Source organism: Trachypithecus francoisi, unplaced genomic scaffold (genome assembly GCF_009764315.1).
Source record: "Trachypithecus francoisi isolate TF-2019V2 unplaced genomic scaffold, Tfra_2.0 Lachesis_group3, whole genome shotgun sequence".
NCBI lineage: Eukaryota > Metazoa > Chordata > Mammalia > Primates > Cercopithecidae > Trachypithecus > Trachypithecus francoisi.
The window spans coordinates 149759597-149773470 of record NW_022681468.1 but is presented as its reverse complement, the minus strand read 5'-3'; the positions used below and the strand labels follow the sequence as shown (position 1 = coordinate 149773470).

The following is a 13874-nucleotide window of genomic DNA, read 5'->3' as shown; positions in this document are numbered from 1 at the left end:
GGGCTCAAGTGATTCTCTTGCCACAGTCTCCTGAATAGCTGGAACTATAGACATGGGCCACTGTGGCTGGCTTTGGCCTACACATTTTTTTTAGTTTTTGAATTAGTTGCCCAAATTTCAAGATCTCAAAATTTTGTACAATTGGGTTTTCAGCTTCTCTTGAAAAATCAAGCGTGGCAACACTGGGCTGCTATTCTTGTTTGGCAACAACTAACCACAGCAGAGGAATGACTAACCTTTAGGTGACAGAGGAATTCTCTAGGTCATTACATTTCAACACTACCTATTTTTCTTACTTCTAAAAAATTACCTGTTTAGCCTCAGAGGCATTTGAATTTCCAAAACCTGCTCTAAAAGTCATATAGTAGTAAAACCAAAACTAACGTCTCTTGACTTACAGCCCTTTATCTTATTATTATACCTCTGTAAATATGGTAAATTATGTTGTACTGATTATGATTCAAGAGATAGTCTCATAGTACACAGTATGTATTTTAAAACAGTGAATTCCTAAGTGAATTTAAAGTCTTGTATATAAATTTTGCTTGTCAGAGTGCTAAGTGAAAGTGATGACCAGTTTGAAAGCATGTAAGGGGTGCTGTGATGATCCCTTTTGGGAATTCAGTTTTTTATCAATGTGTTTATAATTTTTTTTTCCTTTTTCAGTGACAATATAGAGAGACCTGTTAGAAGACGGCATTCTTCAGTAAGAAAGACTTTCTTGAATTAATACTTGTCAGCTTTTATTTAATGGTAACTATATATCACAGTCGTTTTGACTGTGGCTTCACCATCCTACCCTCACTGGCTTCCTATTGCTCTCTAGGTAAAGACTCAGATATTTAACGTGGTTATGCAATTCTGTAAATATATCAAAATTCGTACTTTATGAATTTTGTTGTAATTTTATGAATTTTATGCTATGTAAGTTATATTTCAATAAAGCTATTTAAAAGATATGTTTAACCTGTGGTACAAAGCTGTTGCAAGAGAAAAAGACCTACCCAAACTGTTTTTGTTTTTTGAGACAGAGTCTTGCTGTGTTGCCCAGACTGGAGTGCAATGGTATGATCTCAGCTCACTGTAACCTCTGCCTCCTGGGTTCAAGCGATTGTCATGTTTCAGTCACCTGAGTAGCTGGAATTACAGGCGTGTACCACCATGCGTGGCTGATTTTTTTATTTTTTAGAAGAGATGAGGTTTTGCCATGTTGCCCAGGCTCGTCTCAAACTCCTGACCTCGAGTGATCCTCCTGCCTCAGCCTCCCAAACTGCTGAGCCATTATGCCCAGCCCAAACTGCTTTAAGCACAAAATATATTGGGTTATGATACTAAAAAATCCAAAGAAGGGATGGCTTTAGGCACAGCCTACTGACCAGAGATTGTAACCATGACACCAGTATTAGGATTTCCTTTTTCTTTTTTTTTTTCTTGAGAAGGAATCTCGCTCTGTCACCCAGGCTGGAGTGCAGTGGCGTGATCTCGGCTCACTGCAAGCTGCTCCTCCCAGGTTCACACCATTCTCCTGCCTCAGCCTCCCGAATAGCTGGGATACAGGCACCTGCCACCATGCCTGGTTAATTTTTTGTGTTTTTAGTAGAGATGGGGTTTCATCATGTTAGCCAGGATGGTCTTGATCTCCTGACCTCGTGATCCGCCCCCTCTTTGGCCTCCCAAAGTGCTGGGATTACAGGTGTGAGCCACTGCATCCAGCCTCTTTTTCTTTTTTTTTTTTTTGAGACGGAGTCTCGCTCTGTCGCCCAGACTGGAGTGCAGTGGCCGGATCTCAGCTCACTGCAAGCTCCGCCTCCCGGGTTTACACCATTCTCCTGCCTCAGCCTCCCGAGTAGCTGGGACTACAGACGCCCGCCACTTCGCCCGGCTAGTTTTTGTATTTTTAGTAGAGATGGGGTTTCACCGTGTTAGCCAGGATGGTCTCGATCTCCTGACCTCGTGATCCGCCCGTCTCGGCCTCCCAAAGTGCTGGGATTACAGGCTTGAGCCACCGCGCCCAGCCTCCTTTTTTTTTTTTTTTTTTTTTTTTTGAGGCAGAGTCTCGCTCTGTCACCCGGACTGGAGTGCAGTGGCTGGATCTCAGCTCACTGCAAGCTCCGCCTCCCGGGTTTACGCCATTCTCCTGCCTCAGCCTCCCGAGTAGCTGGGACTACAGGCGCCCACCACCTCGCCCGGCTAGTTTTTGTATTTTTAGTAGAGACGGGGTTTCACAGTGTTAGCCAGGATGGTCTCGATCTCTTGACCTCGTGATCCGCCCGTCTCGGCCTCCCAAAGTGCTGGGATTACAGGCTTGAGCCACCGCGCCCGGCCTCCTTTTTCTTTTTCTACTCTTAGTGCTTCCTCTGGGTAATCTCCAGCAGATAGATTCTTTCCCTATAATTACTGTGGTACATCTAGCTCTTTTACTTCCAGGCTCAAGTCCTACGTGAAGAGTAGTGTCTTTTTCCTGAAAACAGAAAAGACTCAGAATTGAATCATTTTAGCTCGATTATCCTGATATGGGTCAAGTCCTCATTCCTGAACAAATCGTCATTGACAAGAGAATATCACACTGTTCTAGACAGAGCTATGTGTTTTATCCTAGAGTTGGTGTGACGTTCACTCAGACCACATGGGATGAGGGTGGGTAAAATAATTGGAGAGGATGGGCAGGTAGAAGGGAATAGATGTCAGATATTTAAATCTGCCACACGGTGTAGCATTGAGCAGAATGAATTTGAGGAGTTTCAGAGTTTGTAATGAAAATTTTAGCTTTCTACCTATGATATAACTTGAAATAAACTTGATTCTTAATAGATATGCCAATTTTTTTTGAATAATTCTAATTGTTACCACAGATTTTGAAACCCCCAAGGAGTCCTCTTCAGGACCTCACAGGTGGGAATGAAACAGTTCAGGTAAGTCTCTTGTGCAAATACTTTATAGATGACTATTTTCAGTTATATTTTTAAGTCAAGAACTGTATTAGCTATATGAAGAGGGAATGTGTAAGCATCCCATGGCTTTCCAAACACTTGAATATACTGGCATTCAGGATTTTTCTTTTTTCTTCTTTTTTCTAGAAATGGCATCTCCCTCACTTACCCAGGTTGGAGTGCAGTGGCACAATCATAACTCCCTGTAGCCCTGCATTCCTGGGTTCAATCAGTCCTCCTGCCTCAGCCTCCTGAGTGGCTGGTACGGCGGCACATGCCACCACACCTGGCTATTTATTTATTTATTTAGAGACAGAGTCTCACTCTGTTGCCCAGACTGGAGTACAATGGTGCAATCATGGGTCACTGCAACCTCCTCTTCCTGGGCTCAAGAGATCCTCCCACCTTAGCCTTCTGAATAACTAGGACCACAGGAACATGCCACCATACCTGGCTAATTTTTTATTTTTTGTAGAGAAGGGGTTTCACCATGTTGCCTACGTTGGTCTTGAACTCCTGGGCTCAAGCAATGTACCCACCTTGATCTTCCAAAGTGCTGGGATTACAGACGTGAGCCACTGTACCCGGCCTTAACATTTTTTTTTTTTTTTTTTTTAGTACAGACAAGGGTCTTACTATGTTGACTGGGCTGGTTTATGAACTTCTGGGCTCAAGTGATCCTCCTGCCTGGGCCTCCCAAAGTGTGGGTATGATAGGCATGAGCCATCGTGCTGCGCCTTTCTTTTTTCATGTCAGATGTATAATGTGCCAACATGTAACAAAGTTTGAGGAAAGCACATCTCACACATGCGTGTGAAAACCCAGTCATACTTGTGAACTACGAAAATATCAGTTTTCTTTTTTTCCAGTAAGAAATATATTAGTCTCTATTAGTCCCAGTGTTTACCATGTCAGTATTATAATTGTCATATTAAGCTCAAGGCTACCTGTAGCGTCTTTTAGGACCTTAATCACATCACTGCTTTGATGCAGAGGGGTTACCATTTCTGATTCTTTATTATAATAAGACTTATGGTCAGGTATTCAGAATTAACCCAGTAAAATTCTCTGTGGATTTTGTTTCTGTCTTTTGGTTTATTATTATTTTATGTTTTTACTTAACAGCAAGCTCATCCTTAATGTCTTTTGGTTTTTGTGTATGGTATTTATGTGAGTAGAAATGTTGGCTCTTGTTAAGGAAGGTGGGGAAGGAAAGTAAAAATGCTGTATTCTAATGAAGAGATGCTCAACATCATTGACCATTAGGGAAATACAAATCAAAACCTAAATGAGATATCACCTCACACCCATTAGGATGGTTAAAATAAAAGACAGACAATAACAAGTGTTGATGAGGATACAGAGAAATTGGAACCCTTGTGCTCTGTTGGTGGGGATATAAAATGGTACAGCTGCTATGGAAAATAGTCTGGCAATTCCTCAAAAAATTGAAAATAGAATTACCATATGATCGAACAATTCCACTTCTGGATATATATCCAAAAGAATTGAAAGGAGAGTTTCAAAGAGGTATTTGTACACCCATGTTCATAATGGCATGATTCACAGTAGCCAGAAGGTGGAGGCAACTTAAGTGTCCATTGATGGATGAACGGATAAACAAAATGTGGTAATATATACATACAGTGAAATATCATTCAGCCTTGAAAAAAAGAAGGAAATTCTGACACATACTACAACATTTGAAGAAGTAATTCAGAATAAGACGTGATCTCTGGCCAGGTGCAGTGGCTCATGCCTGTAATCCCAGTACTCTGGGAAGCTGAGGTGGGAGGTTCACTTGAGGTCAGGAGTTTGAGACCAGCCTGGTCAACATGGTGAAACCCTATCTCTACTAAAAATACAAAAAATTAGAGGTTGAGACATGAGAATCGCTTGAACCTGGGAGGCAGAGGTTGCAGTGAGCTGAGATTGAGTTACTGCACTCCAGCCTGGGCGACAGAACAAAACTGTCTTGAAAAAAAAAAAACTTGGCCGGGCGCGGTGGCTCTTGCCTGTAATCCCAGCACTTTGGGAGGCCGAGGCAGGTAGATCACCTTAGGTTGGGAGTTCGAGACCAGCCTGACCAACATGGAGAAACCCCGTCTCTACTAAAAATACAGAATTAGTCGGGTGTGCTGATGCATGCCTGTTATCCCAGCTACTCGGGAGGCTGAGGCGGGAGAATCACTTGAACTCGGGTGTCAGAGGCTGTGGTGAGCCGAGATCGCACTGTTGCACTCCAGTCTGGGTAGCAAGAGCAAAACTCCATCTCAAAAAAAAAAAAAAAAGACTTGATATCTGTCTATAGTACTCTGGAAATGTAATTCACAGTGGTTTTATTAAGAATTATACCATATATTCTCTGCCCTTAGGAATCCAATGCTTTGAGAAATAAGAAAAACTCTCGTCGAGTCAGCTTTGCAGATACTATAAAGTAAGTTGAAAGCAGAAATAACTAAAATATTACAGGTACTAGTATTTTGTGTATCAAACCAAATGTATTGATACTGACTTGAATAATCTGTTTTGATGAAACATTAGTTATTATTTAAAAGGTTATTCAGTATTATGTTTAAAAGAGAAACAATGAAAGCATTCCCTCTAAAGTCAGGAACAAGACAATGATATCCAACTGTTACTTGACATTGTACTAGAGGCCAGATGTGGTGGCTCACGCCTGTAATCCCAGCACTTTGGGAGGTTGAAGCCAGAGGATTGCTTGAGGCCAGTAGTTCGAGACTAGCCCAAGCAACTTAGCGAGATCCCATCTCTACAAAAAAAAAAAAAAAAAAATTAGCCGGGCGTGATACTATGCACCTGTAGTCCCAGATACTCGGGAGGCTGAATCTGGAGGATTGCTTCAGCTCAGGATTCCCAGGCTGCAGTGAGTCATGATAGTGTCGTTGCACTCCAGCCTGGGGAACAGAATGAGACTCTGTCTCAAAAAAGAAAAAAGAATAGCTTCTATATAGTGAGTGATACTTAATATTAGCAAAATTAGAATGAACTGGTCAGATTCAAGGCAGATGTCAAATGCTCCCTGAAGCTTATTCTTTTTTTTTTTTTTTTTTTGAGACGGAGTCTCGCTGTGTCACCCAGGCTGGAGTGCAGTGGCCAGATCTCAGCTCACTGCAAGCTCCGCCTCCGGGTTCATGCCATTCTCCTGCCTCAGCCTCCCAAGTAGCTGGGACTACAGGCGCCGCCACCTCGCCCGGCTAGTTTTTTGTATTTTTAGTAGAGACGGGGTTTCACCATGTTAGCCAGGATGGTCTCGATCTCCTGACCTCGTGATCCGCCCGTCTCGGCCTCCCAAAGTGCTGGGATTACAGGCTTGAGCTACCGCGCCCGGCCCCTGAGGCTTATTCTTAACCATTCCAGTGAAAAGGGATCCCTTCCTGTGGAGTCCATGCTACCATACCTGAACTGTTAATAACAAAAGCCAGTGAAATAATGTTTGTAATCACTGTTCTAGCTCTATTTATAGTGGAAGCTCCTTGAGTCAAGGATCACGTGTTTGTATCCCAGGCCCTAATATAATACCAGGTATTTAGTGAGTGTTTAATAAATACTTGTTGAATTAAATGAATATTTTAGGTTATTGAGAGGGATAAATAATTATTAAGTCAGAGCTTATTTAAAGACTATAACCTCTGCAGTAACAAATGGCTCAGAATCTTAGTTAAAAATAAATAAATAAATAAACTATAAAAGCCTTGTCTCTACTAAAAATAAAAAATATTAGGCTTGTTGGTGAGGCTACTCGGGAGGCTGAAGTGGGATGATCACTTTAACCTGGGAGGTTGAGGCTACAGCGAGTTGTGATCACACCACTGCAATCTAGACAGGGCAACAAAGCGAGATCCTGTTTAAAAACAAAAATAAAAACAAAACTATAGTAGATTTTATTGTGGTAAACTAATTTTGGCATTTGAAACATTAGGAGTATATGACATAGCCAAGAGGAAGCTAAAATCAAAGTATTATCTTTGCCTATCTCAACACAGACTATAAATTAACACCAAAGGATACTGATTACAAATTGCAGGTTTTTAATAATCTTTATTTTCTCTTCTAGGGTATTCCAGACAGAGTCTCACATGAAAATAGTGAGAAAGTCAGAAATGGCAGGTAAGTATGTTACTGTAATTCCTGCTAAATCTGCTTTTTTAAAAATTTTACTGTAGCTCTCTAACCAGACAACTAATATAACTTATTGTCTTATTGCTTAAAAAATATATGATGGGCCATGCATGGTGGCTCACACCTGTGATCCCAGCACTTTGGCAGGCTGACATGGGAGAATCGCTTGAGCCCAGGAGTTCAACACCAACCTGGACAACATAGTGAGATTCTGTCTCTACAAAAAAAAGAAATTAGCCAGGTGTAGGGGTGCATTCTTGTAGCACCAGCTACTCGGGAGGCTGAGGTGAGAGGATCATTTGAGCCCAGGAGGTTGAGACTGCAGTGATTGCACCACTCTACTCCAGCCTAGGCAACAGAGCAAGACCATGTCTCAAAAACAAAAAAAGTATTCCTTGAGTCTTGGGAGTAGAGAGTAGCGTGGATAGTAAGTAAATGTATTTATTTATTTTGAGACGGATTTTTCACTCTTGTACCCCAGGCTGGAGTGCAATGGTGCTATCTTAGCTCACTGCAACCTCCGCCTCCCAGGTTTAAGTGATTCTTCTGCCTCAGCCTCCCGGGTAGCTGGGATTACAGGCATGCACCACCACACACAGCTAATTTTTGTATTTTTAGTAGAGACCGGGTTTCACCGTATTGGCCAGGCTGGTCTTGAACCCCTGGCCTCAAGTGATCTGCCTGCCTTGACCTCTCAAAGTGCTAGGATTATAGGCGTGAGCCACCGCGCCCAGCAGTTAGTAATTTTTTAAAATGTTGTTAATGTCCTTAAGTAATTTTTTTTTTTTTTTTTGAGACAGTCTCGCTGTGTCCCCCAGGCTGGAGTACAGTGGCACGATCTCGGCTCACTGCGAGCTTCGCCTCCTGGGATCATGCCATTCTCCTGCCTCAGCCTCCTGAGTAGCTGAGACTACAGGCACCCACTACCGCACCCGGCTAATTTTTTGTATTTTTAGTAGAGACGGGGTTTCACTGTGGTCTCGATCTCCTGACCTTGTGATCCGCCCGCCTCGGCCTCCCAAAGTGCTGAGATTACAGGCATGAGGCACCACGCCCGGCCAAGTAATTGTTTTAAAATTTTATTTTATTTATTTTTTTTGAGACAAAGTCTTGCCCTGTCACCCAGGCTAGAGTGCAGTGGTGCAATCTCGGCTCACTGCAACCTCCACCTCCCAGGTTCAAGTAATTCTCCTGCCTCAGCCTCTTGAGTAGCTGGGATTACATGTGCACGCCACCACGCCCAGCTAATTTTTGTATTTTTAGTAGAGACGGGGTTTCACCATGTTGGTCAGCCTGGTTTCAAACTCCTGACCTCGTGATCCGCCCGTCTTGGCCCCTCGAAGTTCTGGGATTACAGGCATGAGCCACCATGCCCGGCCGTCCTTAAGTAATTTTTCCTAATGCTTTATCAGTGTATCCTTGGACAAATTTAATTTTAATTTTATTTTTAGAAACAGAAACAGGAGAAAATCTTCTTTTGATACAGTAAGTAATTTTCAAATTACATTTAAAAAGTTATAAATTAATATTTTGTTTCTTATTTTTGTATTCTTTTTGTGGAATACTTAGGATTAATTCAGAAAACAAGTTCTTTGCAGAATTTAGTATACTGCTATATCTGATTAATATGACCATTGTACAGTTTATAGTTTTAATAGTGATGAAACAATATATAAACCGTTATATTTATCAACTAATATAAAACAATAGATAGCAAGTCTTTAGTTTTTTATTAAATCTTTCTTATAATATTATTACATAGAAAAGCAAATACCAGTAGCTCTTTAACAAATGAAAAGATGGCTATCTTTATTCATCATAAGAGAAGTACAAAATTGAGTATATTGATATATTTTTGGCCAGGCGTGGTGTCTCACGCCTGTAATCCCAGCACTTTGGGAGGCCGAGGCTGGTGGATCACCTGAGGTCAGGAGTTCAAGACCAGCCTGGCCAATATCATGAAACCCCATCTCTACTAAAAAAATAGAAAAAATTGGCCGGGCGTGGTGGCTTACGTCTGTCATCCCAGCACTTTGGGAGACTGAGGCAGGTAGATCACAGGTCAGGAGATCGAGACCATCCTGGCTAACATGGTGAAACCCGTCTCTACTAAAAATATACAAATTACCTAGGTGTAGTGGGTGCCTGTAGTCCCAGCTACTCAGGAGGTTGAGGTAGGAGAATCACTTCTATCTGGGAGGTAGAGGTTGCAGTGAGCCGAGATCACGCCACTGCACTCCAGCCTAGGCGACAGAGTGAGACTCCATCTCAAAAAAAAAAAAATACAAAAAAGTTAGCCAGGTATGGTGGCACTGTGCCTGTAATCCCAGCTACTCAGGAGGCGGTCGCATGAGAATTGCTTGAATCCGGGAGGCAGAGGTTGCAGTGAGCTGAGATCATGTTCCTGCTCTCCAACCTGGGCCACAGAGCAAGACTCTGTCTCCAAAAAAGAGGTTTTTTTTTGTTGTTGTTGTTGTTGTTTGTTTGTTTGTTTGTTGTTTAGACGGAGTCTTGCTCTGTCGCCAGGCTGGAGTGCAGTGGTACGGTCTCGGCTGTCTGCAACCTCTGCCTCTTGGGTTTGAGTGATTCTCTTGCTTTAGCCTCCCGAATAGCTGGGACTACAGGCGCCTGCCATCGTGCCTGGGTAATTTTGTTCAATTTTTAGTAGAGACGGGGTTTCACCATGTTGACCAGAATTGTCTTGATCTCTTGAGCTTGTGATCTGCCCACTTTGGCCTCCCAACGTGCTGGGATTACAGGCGTGAGCCACCATGTCTGGCCTAAAAAAGAGATATTTTTTTCCAGTCAGTTTAAGGAAATAGGTAAAAAGTCACTCATTGCTAGTGGTAGTATAATTTGTAGAAGGCAACTTGGTAATATTCAGAATTTTAAATGCACATGCCCTTTGACTTCAGTTTTATGTCTGGAAATTATCTCACCAATATACTTGTAAATGTTTGAAATGATGAATAGATAAGGTTATTCACTGCAGTGTTTACTATAATAGTAAACGTTGTAAAAGGTCCTAAAGGTCCATCAATAAGGGACTGGTTAAATAAATGGTACATTTTCCGTATTAATTGACTACTGTGCAGCCGGAAAAAAAATTGTATGCTAAATAGAGAAATCTCTAAGCTATATTACTTAAGATAAAAAGCAAAAACAAAGTACATCATGCATTACCACTTGTGTAAAACAGGGAAGAAGAAAAGCATGTGTGTGTGTGTGTGTGTATATATTGTCTCGTGTGTGTACATATATATAATGTATGTATATGTAGTGATGCATGTATGTGCATAATATCTCTGGAAGAAACTAGTAAGATTGATTGCCACAGAGAAGAGAACCTTGTTATAGGTTACGTGTTGGTTTTGTGGTTTAATTTAAAACCATATGAAAGTATTACCTATTACATTCTTTGTGTTTTTTTTTTTTTTTTTTTTTTTTGAGATGGAGTCTTGCTCTGTTGCCCAGGCTGGGGTGCAGTGGCCGGATCTCAGCGCACTACAAGCTCTGCCTCCCGGGTTTACACCATTCTCCTGCCTCAGCCTTCCGAGTAGCTGAGACTACAGGCGCCTGCCACCTCGCCCAGCTAGTTTTTTGTACTTTTTAGTAGAGTCAGGGTTTCACCATGTTAGCCAGGATGGTCTCGATCTCCTGACCTCATGATCCGCCCGTCTTGGCCTCCCAAGTGCTGGGATTACAGGCTTGAGCCACCACGCCCGGCCTACATTCTTTAAATTAAAATTGTTGAAACAAAGAAATGGAAGTTATAGTAGTCGTGGTTTAAAAAAGGTAAAGAATCAAGTCCAGCAGAGCTTAAAGGAAAAATAATTTTTTAAATAAAAAGGTATAGAAGTATATACATTGAAGAGTAAAAATTATTCCCTCTTTCCATCTTCTTTTTTTTGTGAGACGGGGTTTCATTCTTGTTGGCCAGACTGGAGTGCAGTGGCATGATCTTGGCTCACTGCAACCTCAGCCTCCCGAGTAGCTGGGACTACAGGTGTGCACCACTCCACCTGGATAATTTATTTATTTTTTATTATTTTTATTTATTTATTTATTTATTTATTTATCTTTTTTATCTCATTTTTTAAGACAGAGTCTCGCTCTGTCACCCAGGCTGGAGTGCAGTGGCGCCATCTCGGCTCACTGCAAGCTCCGCCTCCTGGGTTCACACCGTTCTCCTGCCTCAGCCTCCTGAGTAACTGGGACTACAGACGCCTGCCACCTTGCCTGGCTCGTTTTTTTGTATTTTTAGTAGAGACGGGGTTCACCATGTTAGCCAGGATGGTCTCCATCTCCTGACCTCATGATCCGCCTGCCTCAGTCTCCCAAAGTGCTGGGATTACAGGCGTGAGCCACCGCGCCCAGCCCCCCCACCTTTTTTTTTTTTTGAGACATAGTCTCCGCTCTGTTGCGCAGGCTGGAGTGCAGTGGCCTAATCTCAGCTCACTGCAACTTCCACCTCCCAGGTTCAAGCTATTCTCCTGCCTCAGCCTCCCAAGTACCTGGGACTACAGGTGCACAACACCACACCCAGCTAATTTTTGTATTTTTAGTAGAGATGGAGTTTCACCATGTTGGCCAGGCTGGTCTCGAACTGACATCAGTTTATCTGCCTTCCTTGGCTTCCCAAAATGCTGGGATTTTAGGCTTGAGCAACCGCACCCGGCCTAATTTTGTGTTTTTAGTAGAGGCCGTGTTTCACCATGTTGGCCAGGCTAGTCTTAAACTCCTGACCTCAGGTGATCTGCCCACCTTGGCCTCCCAAAGTGATGGGATTACAGGCGTGAGCCACCACGCCCAGCCTATTCTCTCTTCTTCAGGTGACTCACTCCTCACAGATAACCACTGTTGACAATTTTTGGTGTACTTGCAGAAATTCTTTTTGTATGTCTAAGTGCAAGTTTAGCTTTTATTTTTTTAAAGAAGACAAAAAATGGGATTGCCTAGTAATATGTCTTGTGGCACTTTCTATGTTATTACATAAAGATTTACCTCAGTCTGTTACAGTCTCTTGTATGGCTGCACCAACGTTTAGTGAACTCCCTATTGATGGACACTTGACTGGTTTCTTTTATGTACTTTTTGTTTTAAGTCTCAAGTTTTAGAAAATGAATTGCTTTATAGGTCTTTTTTTGAAAAAATAAGCAAGCAGTATATATTAAGCATATTTTTCTAGTTTATTTTTTTGAGATGAGGTCTCACTCTGTCACCCAGGCTGGAGTGCAGTGGCATGATTATAGTTCACTGCAGCCGTGGACTCTAGGTCTCAAGTGATCCTCCCACCTCAACCTCCCAAAGTGTTGAGATTACAGATGTGAGCCACCACGACTGGCTGATAATATTCTTGAAATTAGCAAACCATTAAGACCAATCTGAAAAGTATCCTTTAATTGCCTTGTAATTGCTTCAGTCAGTATTAAATTAGTCTTTTTTAAAAATATGTCTTTATAATTTTCTGCATTAGATGAGTCTTTTTTAAAAAAAGTCTTTGTAATTTTCTGCTAGTTATTCTATGACAGTCTTTCATCTTCCCTACTCTTTCAGCTGTTATTGAAAGATTGTTGGTAATTGTTTGGGGTACAGATTATAAAAGTACTTTTTAATTTTTAGGAATAAGAAATTAGAAGATAATTACTGTGAAATTACTGGTGAGTATGACTAGAATACTTTTCTTATAGTAAGACAGTCTATTCATCTAGGTTCCTTGATCAGTAATATGTACAAGAAACCATGAACCATGAAAAAAAAGCAAACAGTGGCCGGGCACGGTGGCTCATGCCTGTAATCCCAGCATTTTGGAAGGCTGAGGGAGGCTCATCACGACGTCAGGAGATCACGACCATCCTGGCCAACATGGTGAAATCCAGTCTGTACTAAAATACAAAAAAGTAGCTGGCCATGGTGGTGCGCGCCTGTAGTCCCAGCTACTCAGGAGGCTGAGGCAGGGGAATCGCTTGAACCCAGGAGGTGGAGATTGCAGTGAGCCGAGATCACGCCACTGCACTCCAGCAGTGGCTGCAAACAGAGCTTTGTTCTTTTTTTTTTTTTTGAGACAGAGTTTTGCTATTATTGCCCAGGCTAGAGTGTAGTGGTGCAATCTCAGCTCACTGCAACCTCCGCCTTCTGATTTCAAGCGATTCTCCTGCCTTAGCCTCCCAAGTTGCTGGGGTTACAGGCATCCACCACCACGCCCAGCTATTTTTTTTGTATTTTTATTAGAGATGGGGTTTCACCATGTTGGTCAGGCTGGTCTCGAACTGCTGACCTTGTGATCCACCCGCCTCGGCCTCCCAAAGTGCTGGGATTACAGGCGTGAGCCACCACTCCCGGCCCAGGGCTTTGTTGTTTACACAGTGTCTTCAATTTAAAATTTCACAGACACACTATTCCTTCTTTCTTTCTTTTTTTTTTTTTTTTTTTGTTTTTTTTTTGAGACAAAGTTTCATTCTTGTTGTCCAGGCTGGGGTGCAGTGGCACGATCTCAGCTCACTGCAGCCTCCACCTCCCGGGTTCAAGCAATTGTCCTGCCTCAGCCTCCTGAGTGGCTGGGATTACAGGTGCCCACCACTACACCCAGCAAATTTTTTTTTTTATTTTTATTTTTAGTAGAGACAGGGTTTCTCCATGTTGGCCAGGCTGGTCTCAAACTCCTGACCTCAGGTGATCCAGCCGCCTCAGCCTCCCAAAGTGCTGGGATTATAGGTGTGAGCCACTGCACCCGACCAACTCACTCTTATTTCTTTCAAACCTGCTGTTTCTCCTGTTTTCTCTGTCTTGGACTCCCGCTCG

General features: G+C 42.4%; 1 protein-coding gene and 1 non-coding gene across 2 annotated transcripts in view; one reads left to right on the top strand and one right to left on the bottom strand.

The window, feature by feature from the left end:
- The window catches only part of KNL1 (kinetochore scaffold 1), a 74068-nt gene that overhangs the window by 10083 nt on the left and 50111 nt on the right, over positions 1-13874 (top strand). Inside the window, exons 3-8 of the mRNA XM_033190542.1 lie at positions 667-706; positions 2853-2912; positions 5306-5367; positions 7009-7061; positions 8525-8558; positions 12696-12733. Coding sequence (XP_033046433.1) covers positions 667-706; positions 2853-2912; positions 5306-5367; positions 7009-7061; positions 8525-8558; positions 12696-12733 — 287 coding nt within the window. The remainder of the gene's footprint in view (positions 1-666; positions 707-2852; positions 2913-5305; positions 5368-7008; positions 7062-8524; positions 8559-12695; positions 12734-13874) is intronic.
- Positions 3681-3780, bottom strand: LOC117071939. Its single transcript, XR_004432660.1, has one exon. It is a non-coding gene; the product is annotated as a small nucleolar RNA U13 (small nucleolar RNA).